This window comes from Lates calcarifer, linkage group LG16_LG22 (assembly GCF_001640805.2).
Source record: "Lates calcarifer isolate ASB-BC8 linkage group LG16_LG22, TLL_Latcal_v3, whole genome shotgun sequence".
NCBI lineage: Eukaryota > Metazoa > Chordata > Actinopteri > Centropomidae > Lates > Lates calcarifer.
Window position 1 is genome coordinate 14447637 of NC_066848.1, and position 17299 is coordinate 14464935.

A 17299-nucleotide genomic window follows, 5' to 3' on the forward strand; every position below is an offset into this window, starting at 1 on the left:
GCAGCAGGATCAACTCGTCTACTCGTTCAGCCTCAGGGCTCTGTTGTAAAAAGCACTCTAGCTGATAGATAACAACAGAGAACAAAAGAAACGGGGTACTAATGGCTTGTTCTCTCCTCCTCCTCATGTAAGAGATGATCTGTCCATCTGGCCAACAGTAGACCCCGACTGCTGTTCTTTTCAGTGGTGTTTACTGTTGAGCCAGGAGCAACTGTTGATTTTGTTTTTCAGGTCAAATCTAATTAATTAATACTTCACCAAGCACACTGGCTTGGAATTATGTGATAATTTGTAGAACAACTTGCTGAGTAATAATCATCCATGATTCATTTTTTTAGTTAAAAACTTTAACAAAAAAGAAATTGTCTAAGTTAAAAAAAAAAAAAAAGACCAAATTTGTTCAGCCTCTCAGTATTCTACTAACAATACTGATTTAACATTATCATTAAGGGAACTTTTTTTCTGTGCAAATGATTAGGGACTCTAGATTAAAAGAAATCCTAAGTGGTCTTTGCCTTTTAAACATTTTGAGTTACCATGCTAATTTAACCCTAATTTACCTGCTTGTGTTCAGCTTTCATCTGTAAACAATCAATGTTTTTTCCCTGTTAAGATACTTGTTCCTGAGTCTGAGGAAGAGGAAAAAAAGTGTATCAGAGGAAAGCCTTTAGTCATCCATCCAATAAGCTGTGTTCTTATGGGTCTATTGCTGCGCTGAACAGCAGGAAAAGCTTTATTTGCATTGATTCACATCATGGGGATGAAGTGAGACCTGGTGTTAAGTGGTTTCTGTGTTTGTGGGTGTGCCTGTGTGTGTTCAGTGTGAGAGAAAGAGGAAGCATGCTCCTTCCCCTTGTTGGTGGTAATAACCTTTTCAAGTTCGTAATCTCTGCAGTTTTTCAGCAGGAGAGAAGTCCGCAGTGCCATACCCAGGAGAGGGCTTATCTGTGTGTGTGTGTGTGTGTGTGTGTGTGTGTGTGTGGGTGTGGGTGTGGGTGTGCATGTGGGTTTGAACATGTACTGTACTATGCGTGTCAGACTCACTAGCACTGGGAAAATAAACCCATCTCCTCGTTTCTATGGTAACACTCCATGTCTGCAGAATGGGTGTGATTCAGGCTTTCAGGGTTCAGGCAGCATTTGTACGTACATGCACGAAGAGACACACACTCACGCACACACAGCAGCAGTACAATTAGTCCCCTGTTAAAGCTGTGCCGGTAGCGGAACTTGTGCTTGGGCGGATAGATGGGAAGGAGTTGTAGCGAGGTGTGTGTGTGTGGTGGGAAGGGCTAGTTTAACAGGCAGGGCTCCTGTGAGACAGAAACACAGCAGCCTTATAACCTTTCCACTGACACCACTTTAATACAGCCTCATGCTTACCTACTCTATGAACACATGCACTGTTTATCTTAACATGGCCCTTGCTGTGTATTGCATTCACAGCTTTGTGTGTGTGTGTGTGTGTGTGTGTGTGTGTGTGTAAGGGTTGTCTACCAGGCTACTATCTTTATTGTCAGCCCACATTTATCATAAAACATTAGAGTAGGATGCAGAGCTCAGAGTCATACCTGCCTTATAATTTTCTCTTTAATTTTCTCTTTATGCTCTAGTGCATCCTTTCCTTAGGAGTGTATGAGCAGCAGAGGGAGGATGACGCAGATCAGTCTGTATTATCAGTTTTCGCAGACCTGCAGAGCTGACTTGAAGATTTAATTTTTCTGCTTCACATATACACAAAGGAACATCTTTTTGCACATTGTATGCATACAGACAAAATATACTGAGTGAGGAAATTCCATTGTGCTCCCCTTTAACTGACAGCTCGTCTGTCTAAGTGTCTCAGTGGGATGGAAGAGGAGCTAGTGTTGAGGGGCTGCGAGTCCTGCTGGAATCAATAATACAGCAATATAGTGTCAGGATAGGGGGATGGGATGGGGGAGTGAAGGAAAGATGTTGAGAAGAGGAGGAAGAGAGGAGGAGGCAGCTCAGCCCTGCGTGCCTGGAGTGAGAAGTGATGGGATCAAAGCTGCATCTCTCTCTCTGTTTCTCACATTCTTCCCTTTCCCCCCCTCTATTGTATTTTTTCTCCATCCTCCCAATGATTTTTTTCCTGCCTCATCACACGCTCCCTCTCTGTGTGAATATTGGCTTTTTTGAAAATTTAAACGACTGACTATTCCACATTCCCCATGTGTAATGATTAGATAGTGAATATTGAAGAGTGACACAGTGACCGAGCCAAGGACGTTTTCTGCCGTCGCAGCTACGGTGAGGCAGCGAGAGCTTTCTGTTTCGCAAGCTGCGTTAGCATGTGTGCACACATGCACGCTTCTCAGTGTTTGCAGCACATTGCCATGACATGCTCAGTGTGGTGGCTGGTCTCTCCCCTGCAGTGTCCATCATGTTTTATGTATGAGAGCTAAGCCTTCACCAGTTAATCCAAGAGGCATATTAGGCTACTGTAGTTTAGCTCTGTTATTAGCCTGCAGCTAATCCTCAAAGCATGTTCTTACCCACATCCCTAAAAAATACAGTGCATTTGACTAGCAGTATACTGTATTTAAGGTGCTGTATTGGGAGCACATGCATTTTCTAATTTTATCAACATGCCAATAAAGTTGGTTGGACTTGTGCCTTTGTTTGGAAGCAGTGATTTAATGAAGCTGTGAGAGATAAAGCTGTGACTGAGCTAGACTCTGCAGGAAGGACACAGTGGTGTTACTACTCTCAACATTTAACAAGCATTAGTTCTGTAGAGCTACAATCTGTCTATTAACTGTTATAAAGTCAGGTACAGAATAATGCATCAGAAGCTCATGAACTCCAAGCTAACACCAGGGAAGATCAGAGACACACTGACTAACAGAGCAGTTCAAGGGACCCTTGAGAAGGGAAGGAAAGGAAGGAAAAGTGGTTCTGAATAAGCATAGTGTTGAACTACGCGCATGACTATGTGCTGTACAGAGCAAGCTATTTAACTGAGAAGAGGGGAAATCAATTGAAGTGTATCATTTTGGGAGTGGAACAAGCGTGCCAGAACTCTCAAGCTAAGCTTTAATGTAAATTTTGCCCTTGTTTTCTTTAAAAGCTAAATACTTAAATCCCAGCCTTGTGAACCTATAATGGCTGTACTGTATGTTTGGGTGGTATGAAAAGTGACAGCCTGAAATGTCGTGCTTGCACAGCAAACACATGCTGCCATTGAAGGGGACAGGTGTGAGCGTGAGTTGATGGGGGGCAGTGGTCAGAGGTGGGACAGGTGGTTGAGGGGAGACTGAGAAAAGTGTGTGTGTGTGTGTGTGTGTGTGTGTGCTGTTGCCAAACCACAGATCCAGTAGGAGTTCTCTTCTCTGTGGTGACTCATCATTTCTAGAAAGCTAAGGGCACAGTTAGCACGAGAACAACTCTGTTCTGCTGGTGTTGTCCACAAAAGGGCCCAGTATGTCACGAACTTGAGTCTGTGTTTAACTGTCCACAGCAGCATAAATACAAGTTGTTACATCAAGACTTAACAAGCCAGCCGTTTCCCAAGCCACGGCCTGAGCCTGTGGTATTGCATAAAACAGCAAAGGAATCAGACTGATTTGTTTCCCTCTGAACACTGGAGACACAGCTCGGGAGATGTCCCAGAATGTCTTAAAGCTTTTAGATAGGCTAACTCTAGGCTTCATAGAATTCTTTGATGATGCAGATTTGCCCTTTAAAGCCTTGGTTGATTTTGCCCAAGGTGGCTGTCATGAGTTCTTGCATGGTGAATTGGCTGTCAGGCACACCAAACGCCTCTCTGTGAGACACCAACTGTGGCCGTCTGAGCTATGCTGATTATTCTGTCTGACGCTTGTTGAGTCAATCTGTCTCAGACATTATGGCTGTTTGGTCATTTCAGACTGGAACTGCCTGATATTAGTCATCATTGTTATTCCGATCACAATATATCATCATTGTCAGTGTCACTGTTGCCATCACCGGATTTGTTGATTGCATTTATACAACAGTTTGATGGTATTTGTGATATTATTTGTCACAGTGCTTAAAGGCCAATAAAGATAACTGCCTCATAAATTTTCTGTCGACATGTTTGGACATGGCTGGGCTTATTTTTTCAAGAATGGTATCATAATGTACCATAACCTCTTTGCCTGCATGTCCTTTAAACAAGTCTAGACAGAAAGACAGAAAGATAGACGGACAGGGCAATTGAGGTCAGTGCTCTTATCACCACTGACAGGAAACCATGGCAACCACACTCCCTAACATAATAACCATGACTGACCACTGCAACCCAAACTTTGACCTTCACCTCAGGTCATATATGCCTTTGTGTGTGTGTGTGTGTGTGTGTGGAGGTTAAAGCGTAGATCTGTTTGTCATGATTCTGCTCTGGTCCCCTTGAAGACATTTAGTCAAATGACCCACCATCATTAAACACAGGTGGGGACAAATTAAGAAAAATACTTTTTATAGTGTGATACATCTTATTGCAGCTCATTGTCTGTCTCTCAGGCTGTGCTGTTATCAGCTTGAAACCAGGTGTGGGTGAAGCACTGTCCATCTGTCACCCCATTCTCCACACCTTCCCCTGTAAACCCCTGGTTTTCTGTCTGTGCATCAAATCAAACAGCCAACAAAGGCTTAGACGACCACAGGCGCCAGAGTCGCCTCTGCTGCAAACTCTGATAAGGCGGATATAGCTGAAGTTGTGTTTGCAGCTCTACTGAATAAATTGGCCCTGACATGTAGGAATAAGGACACGTGTAAGTACGGTGTCCTCCCTCTTAGCCTTAGCAGTGGCAAGTAGCAGATTTCTTTTTTTCCCTATTCCTTCAGCACATGTGTTTCTACAAATGTGATTTTGAGGTAGAGTCGAAATGTGTAGATGGTATGTTAGGAGTACAGTTATGAATTAATCAGCTCTTGTTTATCTTGATTATTTTGGGAATTCATGAAAACAACACGTATGCGGCTCTATTTTTTAACCAATCATAAACACCCAGTGATGTCAGATTTCCTGCCCCCTGTTACCTCCATGCTGAGGTAATGCAATATGTATAGGGCAGATGGTTACGGGGGTGGGGTTGTTTCTAAAACCCCTTACTTATATAAGCCTCTTTTTCATGACTTCAGCAGTAACCTGCATGCTGTATTTGAACTGTCGGGTCAGATGAGTTCAGACTGTTCTCTGCCATCAGGTAGATATTAAATATTCAAGTTAGCTGAACGTCATGTCCTTTCTGTTTTAAGCAACCAGCTTTCCTTTTTGTGGTTTGGACTTGGTTTATACTGCTCTAAAGGTTAGGACTATAAAAATATTTTGGCAGGCTGTTGAGTCAAAGCCTGCATGTACAATATACAATGCATTGCCAGACAAAATGGGTATCATAAACCTTTTTCAAGTGAATGCACTTGGCATTATAGCTAGGGCAATCATTTGGCAATAATATGTAAAGATATGAATGTTAAGTAATTTGTTGTTGCTCATAGCTTGTTTGTGTTCTACTGCAGCACCCATGATTTAAATTGATTTGACTTAAACCAAAACATCAACAGCAGTTCAAGTCTTGCCCATCCTTACCCTCTGTTTGTCTGTGTATTAGTGTGTGCACATGTACATCGTGTCTCCATGGGTGTTGTGAGTTGCAGCTCATGGTTTCATTTTGGTTTTCATGATTGACATGTGAATGGAGGGGGCCCTGCGGCATAACCCACACCAGCAATTTAACCCACATAAATACCACTGTCACTTGCATCATCTCACACACACCCACCCACCCACACACACACACACACACACACACACACACACACACACACACACACACATTGGGTAACATCACCAGTGCACATGAGACCATCTCTCTTGTCCACTGTAGAAGATTGATACTGTTAATATTGGTGTCCCTTGGCTGTCTTGATAATCTTTTGAAGTTTATACCTTGCCCAGACTATAACACTGTTGAAACATATACCTCAGGCCTGCCATTCACTATCACTGTCTTTGATTAGAGATGATATTACGGTCTAATATCAGAGCCCTGAGGATTGTGGTTATAGTGTTGTCCTCTTACTGTAATCCTCTTCTCAGATTGAAAACTCTGCTCTCCTGGGTAGAATAGACGTGAAATCCTGCTAACAGTTTGGACTTATAATAAGTCCAATGGTATTACAGTTATTTCAACAGTCATATGTAAATCATACTTGAATCTTCCATTGACATGTTGACCAAACACACACAAACTCTTAAAAACTCTGTCAGTAGTTGAAGTTATTTGGGCTCGGTTAGAATCATGTAAATTGTGTTTTTTCATTTTCTGATTTGTAATTCTTTTTAAATTCTGAATATTTGCATGCTCTCTCCCTCTGACCACTTCCTTTTTTATCCTTTGTGTGACAGGAGAATCTCCAGCAACTGGTCATGATGCCTTTACCAAACGTTCTGGTACTGGGCCGGAACCCTCTGTCTGGTAAGTGTTAATGTACTAAAAAAAAAATACAACCACAACATGGCTGATACTTTGACCAGGGCTGTGCTCATGGCTTCTAAACAAAAGAAAACAAAAAATATTCATGCCTCCAAAACAACTAGTTGGATCACAAGGACAGCAAGATCACAGACTTATAATTTTACAGTGCTTTTGTCATTTCAGTAGAAAGCAACAATAGACCTTTAATCATCCACTGTTTTTGATGTTTTAAGTGACTTTATCTCTGGCTGTACATTTCATTTTCCAATGACTACTTGTCTTTGTTTCCCCATGTGCTCAGTAATAAGCTGTCTATTTAGCTGTCATTCATAACCCATGCTGTTAAGAAAAATGGATATAATGGCAGAATTAATGGGGAAAATGATGATTTTTTTGTTCAGGTGATGGGAAACTGACAGAGTAAAAGGTTGGTTTGAGGGACAAAACCAAGTTATTCATTCCTTTGTCACTCTTGTCTTGGTAAGAGTTGTATTATGCAAATCCTCATGCTCACCGTGGCAACATTGCAGCAAGTCTGTGGATTTCTACAACCTGAAGTGTTCAACTCCAGTTCATTCAAATTCAGTTTAACGTTTGCAGCAAGCTTTGACTGTGATCAGCACACTTTTTGATTTGTCTGAGTGCTAACAGTGTGCTGTTTTTATAACATTTTTGAGCATTTGACTGTTACTTGCAAGTTACTCAGTATTTCAATGTGACATGATAACACTGAACATAAGATGACTAGACGCAGCATCATTTGAGATCGGTGTATAGATGGATAAAAGGAGAGCTATGTGATAAATAAATGTTTGATTCTCAGCCCTCACAGATCAATTAGTGGCCCCACTACAAAACTTCTGCTAAAACCACTTTAACTACTTTGGATTGGTTGTTTTACTTTTGCAAAACAGTGTCCACCCAAAGGTTCGTTGCCTTTATGTACGTCTCTGCGAACGTAATCATTAGCTCTTCAAAGTGAATTGTTTCCAGGCGCAGCTGGCGGAGCTTGTTGAAAGTTATCTGTACCTTTTTAAACAGATGAAATGGCTTCTAAACTCTCTCCCCAGTCAGCTGCCTTTGTCACACTTTCACCACAGCCTTAGCTGGTATATATGGGTTTTCATCACTTTTCAGCGGTCACAGTTACCTCTTTAATTTTCATGCACACACACTGACATGAATGGTAAATAGACAAACAAAGGGGGCTGCAGTGAGTGCACATTACAGTGAGTGTATCATTGTGTTTGACTGTGTTTCTGTTTCATGCAAGGATAACTCTGTTGTTGATTTACCGCAGGGATAAAAAATAAAATAAAATCTGCTGCTCTGCCAAGGTAACAGTAAAAACTAATTTTCATCATTTTGAGACAAAGCCACACGTTCCCTTAGTTTTCAGTTTATTGCAGCAAAAAAAGTATTGTGGTTATTCTAAACATCTCTGCAACTATTAATGATCACAACTATTGGCAACACACACCATAACTATTAAACAGCTTTCTTTTGGCATTTTATTTATTCCTCCCTGTGCTGCTTCCCATAATAATCCAGTCTAGTCATTGTGAAGCCAAGAGAAATTGTTTCAGTAACAGAACTTGCAAACATAATATCTACTGTTTGAGTAGCCAGTTTCACAGCAGTAGATTTCTAAAGTTCTGCTGTGCGCACGGTGCCATGAAAATCTTCCAGATCTACAGCCTTACACACGGCTGAAGTGATTACTAAGTGAATTCTGAAGTCGACCCGATAGAGCGGAGGGCAGCTCTTAGCAAGTGGACCAGAGCAAGCCAAAAGCATTAGACTGCATTCCTCTGGGTTTCTTTTGCCCTTTGCCCTCTAGCTTGTCAGATAATCAGTCAGTCAGCCAGCCAGTCAGCCAGCCAGTCAGCCAGCCAGTCAGCCAGCCAGTCAGACCAGCGGTGGCTGTATGAGTCTGGCTCTCTGGCTCTCTGGCTCAGCGGCTGCCAGCTGAAAGTCATTGGCCATGTGGCTTTTATTATGCTCTCATTAGGGGGCAGGGGAGGACTCTGCGTGTGTGTGTGAGCGCATGCATGTGTGTGTGTTTAGTCGGTGGATGGGGGAGGGGTGCCTTCACAACACTGAACAGTGGGAATGCACTGTAGTACTACACCCCCCCCAGGCTGTGATTTACCCTGGTCTGCCTTGTATACACACGCACTGTGAGATGCGCAGGCACACACTTACTTGTGCATGCAAATAGTGTTTAGTGACTGTGCTTGCATGCACATGTCAGCGCACACACAGGCACACAAACACACACAGTACCCCCTTTGTTTAGTCTGTCTTAAAGCCTGTGAATTTTCTGATTTTCTTTAAAAAAAAAAAAAAAAAAAAAGTTGTTTGTGACCATCAGTGTTCCTCTCCACCCCAAAACTGAGTCCTGATGTATTGGCTGATCTGTAGCTGCTTCAGTCAAGCCATTTGTCGCCGGTAGTTATCATTATGGCATGATTACAACTGCGGATTGTAATAAATGTACAGCAATAAATATACTGTGACTCACCAAAAAAAAAAAAAAAAACAACACTGAAAAGCTGACAGCTTATCACTTAAAAATCCCAGATGCAGTCCTTACTTATTTATCTTTCATAAATATAGATTTTATGAATAAATAAATATGGCATATGGAAGACAAAACACGGCTTTAGATGAAAGCAGGTCTTCATGAGCAGAAATTCTTGCAACAGTAGCAACAACAGGAAAGACAACTGTTGTTCACTGACAGCTGACAGAAAGCATAAACGGAGGGGCTTGACAGGTGTGTGCATGTGTGTGGGTGAACACATTTACATACTGTGTATAATATACATACATGTGTATGGAAAGGAGTAGTTTAAAAAAAGTCAGGCCTGCTTGAAAACTTAAACAGCGGTCTGTGTGTGTAGGCGAACGTTTGGTGTGTTTATACAGTCTGTTTTCACAGTGTTGTGGTGTCCAGTGTCTCCATATGAAACAATAGAAAAGACAGAAATGTTTGTGCGTGTATGACTAAGATGTAGCTGCCAAGTTAGCTTTGAAAGATGTGAAACTGGAAGCAGTGGAGACAAACTGGAGAAAATGCCAATTATCTTTCATTATTTTATAATTCCTTGCTATCTTCAGTTCAGTTCAGTGGTCCTAGTGTGGTCCTTAGTCAGACTGGGTTTTGTGCATTGCTGTTTATAACTCTGACCTCAGCTCCAGGCTGTCTGTCTTTTATGTCACTTGACACTGTATCTTGTCTTATAAAACACAAATGGCCTAAAATAATCTGAAAATAAGGTTCAGCCATCTCTGTCCCCTGCTCTATTGAGGTGGTTGAATAAACTCTGGCATGCTGTCAAAGCAATATCAGATTGCTTGTGTTGGTTTTATCACTGACATGCAAGTCATTGGGGCCTGAACGACTCTATTCATCGTGGCAGACGATAGATTTCAAGCAATGGATTGCAAATGCACGCAAACACACATTTTATTTTCCTTCGTGTTCACTCAACATCCTCACAGACAGATTAACAATGGCAGTGCAGGAAGAAGGGTTAGTCACTGTCCCTCTGACCTCTGGTTTCCTGCTAAGAGCATAAAGCAGGGAGGGAGGAAAGGAGGTAAAAAAGGAAGCCTAGATGAGTGAATGCAAACACTCACGAGGTGCAGATGATTTGTAACAATGCCGAGGGAAGGAAGGAAGGATGGGTGGATGTATGTTGTAGAGAATAAATGGATTGGATGAAGTGAGTGTGTATAAAAGGAAAGGAAGAGAGGGATAGAGAAAATAGGAGGCTGTGAGAGAGATGGGTAGCACCTCCTTGAAGCCTCCTTGCTGCTGCTGCTGCTGCTTGAGGGAGATTTCTTTTGTCTATTTTCAACCTTGCCTCTTTGCCTTCCTCTTGCTCTCCTTCTTTCTCTCTTGGTTTCTCTATTTCTCTATTCTTCCCTTGTGTTTGTGTTGCTCTGTGGTGCTTCCCTGCTTTTGTCTCTCTCTTCCTTTCATCTCTCCCCTGTACCATTTCTCCCTCTTGTTCTCCCTCTCTAGCTGTATAAATTATTTATCCTATGAGGTGCCTTATCTTATTCCTCCGTTGCTCCAGCAGATTTGCTGAGCTAAATCCCTTCCCTGACTAGAATAGTTTCCTATGGCTCTAATAGAGTACTGTTAAGCCCAGCAGCATCGAGAATTACATTTTATCAGCCTGTCACCCTTCTAAGGCCCAATTTTGCTCATATTCTCTTTATATGTTTTTATATATCATGAATGCAGGTGCTGGTGATGAATTCAGACATTTTGTATCTTTCTCTAATATTGACACAATACTCACTCTCCGAAAACACTAAAATCCACTTGATTGATTGAACACCATCACAGCAGATAGAAGTTCTTCTTTATTGACAAAATATTTCATATAAGTGATTACTTTGAATTAAAGTATATTCTTAACAATGAATTTTAGTAACGAAAAGTAGCTTTTCAAAAATGGTTGGATAACGCACAAGAAACTTAAGTCTCTATTTGAGCTTTTCCAACAGTGTCCCAGTAAACACAAATATAGCCAAACCTCTGCAGGTGAAGTTGTTTTAGCATGTTATTAAAAGTTGCTGCAGGAGTAGACATCATTAAGGTCTGGGTGTGCCTGAAAAGGCCTAATTTGTGTGACATGTCATCTGACCACAGTGGAAGGCAAAAGTGTCAGAGCAGCCTCACTTGAAGGCGGGGTGAAAAGGCTGCTGCCATAGATGTTTCAAGACATGATAGTAGTTATAATATAGGCATAATGGCACCCACTTTTAGACAGGCTCCTCCTGGGAGGCAGTGTTGTACACACCAAAGGTGACAGGAGTAGTTGTGTAAATAATGAAGAGAGAGTTTGAGAGAGAAGTTTAAACTTTCTTTTCTTGCAGTCCAATTCACATCCAGACGTTCTGAGCTTATAATACAGTTTTTTTTTTTTTTTACATTTGTTTAGCTGTTCAACCTCATGACTGTAAAGTTTTTGTAAGAGCTACAAAAACAAATTCCATGGTTCCTTGGCTGTAGTACAGAATAAATGCAATTACAACTGAATTTCTGTATTGTGATAAAAAAATACCCAAACATAAGCATTGGAAAGTTTATAGAGTCTATAGAAACTAATGCAGCAACATGTTTTTAAAACTCACCCAACAACTAGTACTCAACCTGGCTTGGACTTTAGATCCTTTCAGTTCAGTTCAGTTAGTTCAGTTCATCTTTACTGTCAGTCAATTAGAAAAACATACAGGACTGACAAAATTCAAAGAAATGAAGAAGAAAAAAGAATTATTAACTGTGATGAAAATAACCTTGATGTTAATCATAAAGGGTGAGGGTTTAACCTGCCACATGATGACCACAGGGAGGTCTCGGTTGCTCAATAACACACCGACTTGTGTATCTGTATTGATTCAAGAGGAATGAGAGAATGGGGATTGGTTTGATTGTGTGTGAGATTCTGTAAAACTGATGGATAGATCTTGACAATGGGACACACTCTGTTTTGGCATACTGAGCCCTCCCATAGAGATTACTGGGCCGTCTGTTTGTCACTCTCTAAACTAGTGCTTTATACAGAAAACCAGACTCCTTTCTCCAGCATGGTTTTTGGAAGATTACTCTATAATTTGTGATGAGAGAAGAAGTGTTTTCATTCATTTCAAGTGATTTCCCCTTTCAATAATTTGGAAAGACCCACAAATGGTTAAGACTTAGATTAAAATTGTCTTTCTGTATGCCTACTATTTAGCTGTTCCTGCTGTGATGATTGGCCCATTAAACTGAGAAGCAAACAGACCACCCTCCACAGAAAACATGCTGTCACTAATCTGGATTTATTGCTATTAGAGCCGGACAGTGTTAGCACTCACTACCCCCTGGACCACATGATGAGCTGGCTTATCAAACTCACACACACACACACCCTGCTCCAAACAGGGAGAGCACACAGACATAGACACAGATGCACCCAACTTGCATATACCATACCACTTAGTCAGTGAGTAACACACACATACACCACCTGGTTTACTTGTTGTTCAGCCCCAAATCCCACAGATGAGCTCAGGCCTGTTGCGCATGCTAGCAGCTGTTTGTGGGTTTCAGCAGTTTCTGACAATATGTCCTGACATGTGGAAGAGAACTAGAAGTTCATCCTGCCAGCCCACTTTACTGTGGAAAACACTGTGGCACTGTAACTAGAGGAGGGGGTTTTATAAGGGGGAAATTTCACAACCTCAGAATGTAGCTAATTGGAAGTAAATGTGGGATAGACAGAGATTTTTTTCAGCCTTAAAATGAGGCTAATGCGCTAATGCCCCCCCCCCCCCCCCCATCATGTCTTACTAGATATTTAGGTTTATTTTTATGGGAAAACAAATGTATGAGAATGTGCCAGAGGAAGTAGATGAGTAAGATCCCATCTGCCTTCAAAAAACATTGGCTGTGATCTAGATAATTTTATAACTCTAACCGAAAAAAAGCATTGTAAAACATCAGAAATCAGAAATAATGATAATAATAATAATAATAATTTCTCATCCTCCATCAATCACCAGCTCTCCGTTTTCTAATGAGGTGCTTGAGGCAAAAAATTATCTATGTATTGCATGTAATGTATTTGTAAACCTCTGTGGGTTTTTATTTTTTCTTAAGCCACTAATGTTGAGTCAATTAAACAAAACATCAGACAAGACATAACAGGAACGAGACAGAATTGCATTGATAACAAATTGTCTGTTGTTGTTTGTGGTGTTTCATTCAGACATGTTTAAAGTGGTCTATTCATAACCCTCTGTATTTTTGTGTGTGTTTTTTAGAGCAAGGTCTGGAGGAGATGAAGAAACTGTTGCTGCTACTACTAGGCTGTGCTGTTCAGGTAAGTGCACAGTTTAGTCCATTTAGACACAAATGCATGTGTATATGTAATTCAGGTTTCAAGGAGCAGGAACAAAGCAAGAAAGTGGCAGTCAAATTTTTATTACTTTCATTGGTCATCTTGTAGCAATTTAATTCCAAAGCCAGAAATCTAATTTTGAAAAAAGTCTCTATTTAGTTCAATGTGATTGACTGTCACTTGCTTCCATTGATAAAATGATTAAACTCTAACTCTATCATACAGCTAATGGTGTGTAATGAATGGCGCAGCAGACCTTTTCCTGTTTTATGACAAAGCCCCTATTCAGCTCTTACTCACTGCATGTCAAACAAGAACACTGACCTTTCACCAGCTCTATTGTTTTAACAAAAATGCACCATAGTTGCATTCATGTGAGTAACTCTGACATACTGTTGTGTCAACTTCAAACCTGTATTAAGCACAGCTGCATTGTTACTGAATAAGAATTAGTGCACAGTGAAAAAGAGAGGGCTAAAATCTTGAGTGAACAGTCTTAGTTCTAATCTCATCTTCTGCCAGCAAGAGAGGAAAATGATCTTTGTCTGATCCAGAAGATAAACATGCATTTGAAGACTAAACTTCTTTCCAGAATACAGCTACTGCCTTCCTGGAGACCTGTGTATCAGATCAACTTCTGCTTTATGTCTGCACTGTTGATCTACTAACCTCAACTTGACCCCAACCTACCTAACGCTTCTCTCTTCTCTTCTCTCCTCTTCTCTTTGCTGAACATTCATATATGAAATATAACCACAGTCTTCCTTGCTTTTTCTGTGCCCCCCCCCCCTCTGTTTACAGTGCGAGAAAAAGGAAGAGTACATTGAGCGTATCCAGACTCTGGACTTTGACAGCAAAGCTGCCATAGCATCCCACATTCAAGAGGTATTTCTACTCCTTAGTAAACAAAACTGGAAAGAATTAAGATATTTAACTTCTTAGACCTTGGTAGACCTCTTTTGGATCCCTTATCTGATGTGTGGTTATAGTGGGATGGGCTGATGAATGGATCACTGTCTGGCAGTGGGAGTGTTGAAAGTCAAATTTTTGTAAAATGTGCAAGTCTGACAGGGTGTCATGAATGCAAAGTGTTATGAATCTCTAAACAGCAATCTTTTGTTTTCCACCAGTGACAAAGTTTTCTAAATGATACTATGGTGGTAATTTTAGGTGACTCATAACCAGGAGAATGTAGTGGACCTGCAGTGGTTGGAAAGTGGAGAAATGCCACCTGAAGATCTGGACAGCCTCTCCAGAAACCTGGCTTTCCACCTCAAACGCCTGGTGGATGAAAGGGACATACAGCTGGAGGTAATGACAATATACATGGGTGCTTTAGTAAAAATTACGTTTATAACCAAAAATACAGTTAACAGGGCAGAGCAAAGGTAGGTGGTAGATGTTGTGTGTTTTTTTGTTACTCCTTTTCTTGTGTTGGTGGGACATTGTCAAGTGCAGATGTGCATTTGTGGATGTGTGTTACATCTTCTCCAAACAGACTTTTGCTAATGAAAATGATGGGCTGTGTTTCGGAGCGTTATGTGGAAACTTTTCCCTTTTTTGCCATTACCACAAGAGAGCAGCCTCAGGAAGGAAGGGTTGAAACTGTTAACTGTCTCATACATGTAGGGTGTGTGTGTGTGTGTGTGTGTTTCACGTAGAGTATATGCGTCATTAAATGAGTTTCCAACCCATAGGGTGCAGATGCTTACGACTGATATAGCAGATCTGTGTGTGTGTGTGTGTATGTGTATATGTGTGTGTGTGTGTCAGGGGTTCTAATAGCCTCCAGATTATCACTGTGTAGTCCAGCCGCTCTCAATTAAAATCCCATTTCCTGTCATGGGCACTAGATTAAAATAGGCTGTGTGTGGGACTGTGGATGTACTTTTTGCCCTAGTGCCTGCAGTCTAATTCTTGGTTTGGGGGTGCTCTTGTTGGATCTATTTATCTACTCTCTTCTTTGTTTTGAAGTCAATTTTAGTCCCATTGCTGAATCACAGGCTGCTCTGGTCCGAAGTATTTTACCTTTAACTGCTGCTGTAGAAAGTAGTGACCAGTTTGTTACAGAGTCTCCTAAATACAGATAAAAGATATTTTAACGTGTTTTTTTACAGCATTTTTTCCTAAATCTGGCCTTGCTTGATCTCTCCAGCTAGAAATCTCACTTCCTGCTCTCTCTTTTCTTCTTCTTCCATCCAGACTATAGTGGAGTTAACCCAGGAGAGAGACTGTGTGCAGTTGTCTCCACTGGCTCCCTGTCCAACACAGTCTCCTGGCGACTCCCCCAGCATGAGAAGGACCGAAAGCAGACAACATCTCTCCGTGGAGCTGGCTGATGCCAAGGCTAAGATCAGACGCCTGCGACAAGAACTGTGAGTGCCACAGTGCATTATCAGCTAGAGAAGTAATTCCTTAAATTGGAGACAGAAAATCAGAAGAAACAGGAACCGCAAACAAACCAGATTCAATCTCGGTAGTTTTGACTAAGCAAGTTCAAGCACAACATCCAAAGAGGTCATAAGCTGGAATGAGACAGCAGCTATCACTCCTAATCTTGTTTGCTACTGAAGTTCCCATTTTGTTACCATTGCAGCTTCTCTTACTATTGCATGTTTGATCTGAACCCTAATCGTTAACTTAAATTCTTGAAGATAGTGATGTAAGGTCATCAAGGTCATTACTTCATACGACAGATCACACATCAACAGGAATCTAGACTTCTGTCATAATTTTTTCATTTTATCATCGCAGTTTATTATTATTTCTAGAAATTGAATATGTATCCAAAAAAGAAAATTTAAACATTGTTTTAGAGCTATGACTAAGCTTATATTTTCATTATGGTCTTGAAGAGAGTTTACTATAAATCTGTACTCTTAGTTGTCAGACCTCTATAGTTATTGTGAGGTTTAATGACCTGTATTCAGGCCTCAAACATGACGCCTAAAAAACAGCAATGATGAAGCAGAGTGAAAGAATCATGGAGACCAGCAGTCCCATTTCCCCCCCTGCTTCTCCATTACTTAGATGAGAATTGCCAGCTGTGATGTCACACTGCCCCTCACAAACACACACACACCACACACACACACACACACACACACACACACACACACGAGTAAACGCACAAACCTTGAAAAGGCCTTTTAACTTCTGTTCATGAATAATAGAGTTTCCTTTTTAAAGTGCTATTGTCCCCCGCTAGACAAAGGTTTAATGGTCTACACAGATAAGTTAGAAGGAAAGGACGACCTACTGTCATTTCTTCTTTTCATTTCAAGCAGAAGCATTTCAGTGTTCCCCAAACATAACAAATAATTTAACACACTGGCTGGTGTCATGAGGTCGTTGCTGATATTGTAGGCTCTGATTGAAATTGTATAGTTGAAAGAATGTGAATTTAAGTGTTTTATACTTCATACTCAAGTCACCACTGAAAGTCATCTAGGATTAGATTTCAGTAATGGTCTTTGTTAGGTCCAATAACCTGTAGTTCCTTCTTTAGGGGAATCATTTGCATGCTTGAGTGGCTTTAATTTCCAGACTAGAAGTGCATTCATTAACTTTGCAGCATGAAAATAAATGCAGCTACCTAATGTTACATTGGAGTTTTGTTAGAGCTGCTCAGATAAAGAAATACAAAAATATAATTAAATAACCATTATAATAGTTGAAAATGTGTTAAATGTCATCCATATGGTAACTTTAGCAGTGGACCGTAATGATTTGGAAAAGGATTAAGGACGTATTTAGGTGTATCATTTAGTCCCTGTAATTTGCAGAAGATTTTGTTCTCTCCCCTTTGTCAGATGGACAATGGTCTGTGTGAGGGCTAGCTGAAAGCTTGAATTATGGTTTTTTAACAAGTGGTTGTAATTCAGAATGGAGTTCAGGTCACTCTCTGCTCAGTCACATGAAAAGAGTGAAAAG

The 17299-nt window shown here is 40.9% G+C and overlaps 1 protein-coding gene across 1 annotated transcript in view; it reads left to right on the forward strand.

Annotated features, from left to right (window-relative positions):
- Positions 1–17299, forward strand: part of LOC108896224 (girdin) — a 65032-nt gene that overhangs the window by 19506 nt on the left and 28227 nt on the right. The window contains 5 exon segments of the mRNA XM_018695260.2: positions 6395–6464; positions 13290–13348; positions 14168–14251; positions 14537–14677; positions 15569–15741. Of these exon segments, the coding sequence (XP_018550776.1) occupies positions 6395–6464; positions 13290–13348; positions 14168–14251; positions 14537–14677; positions 15569–15741 (527 nt within the window).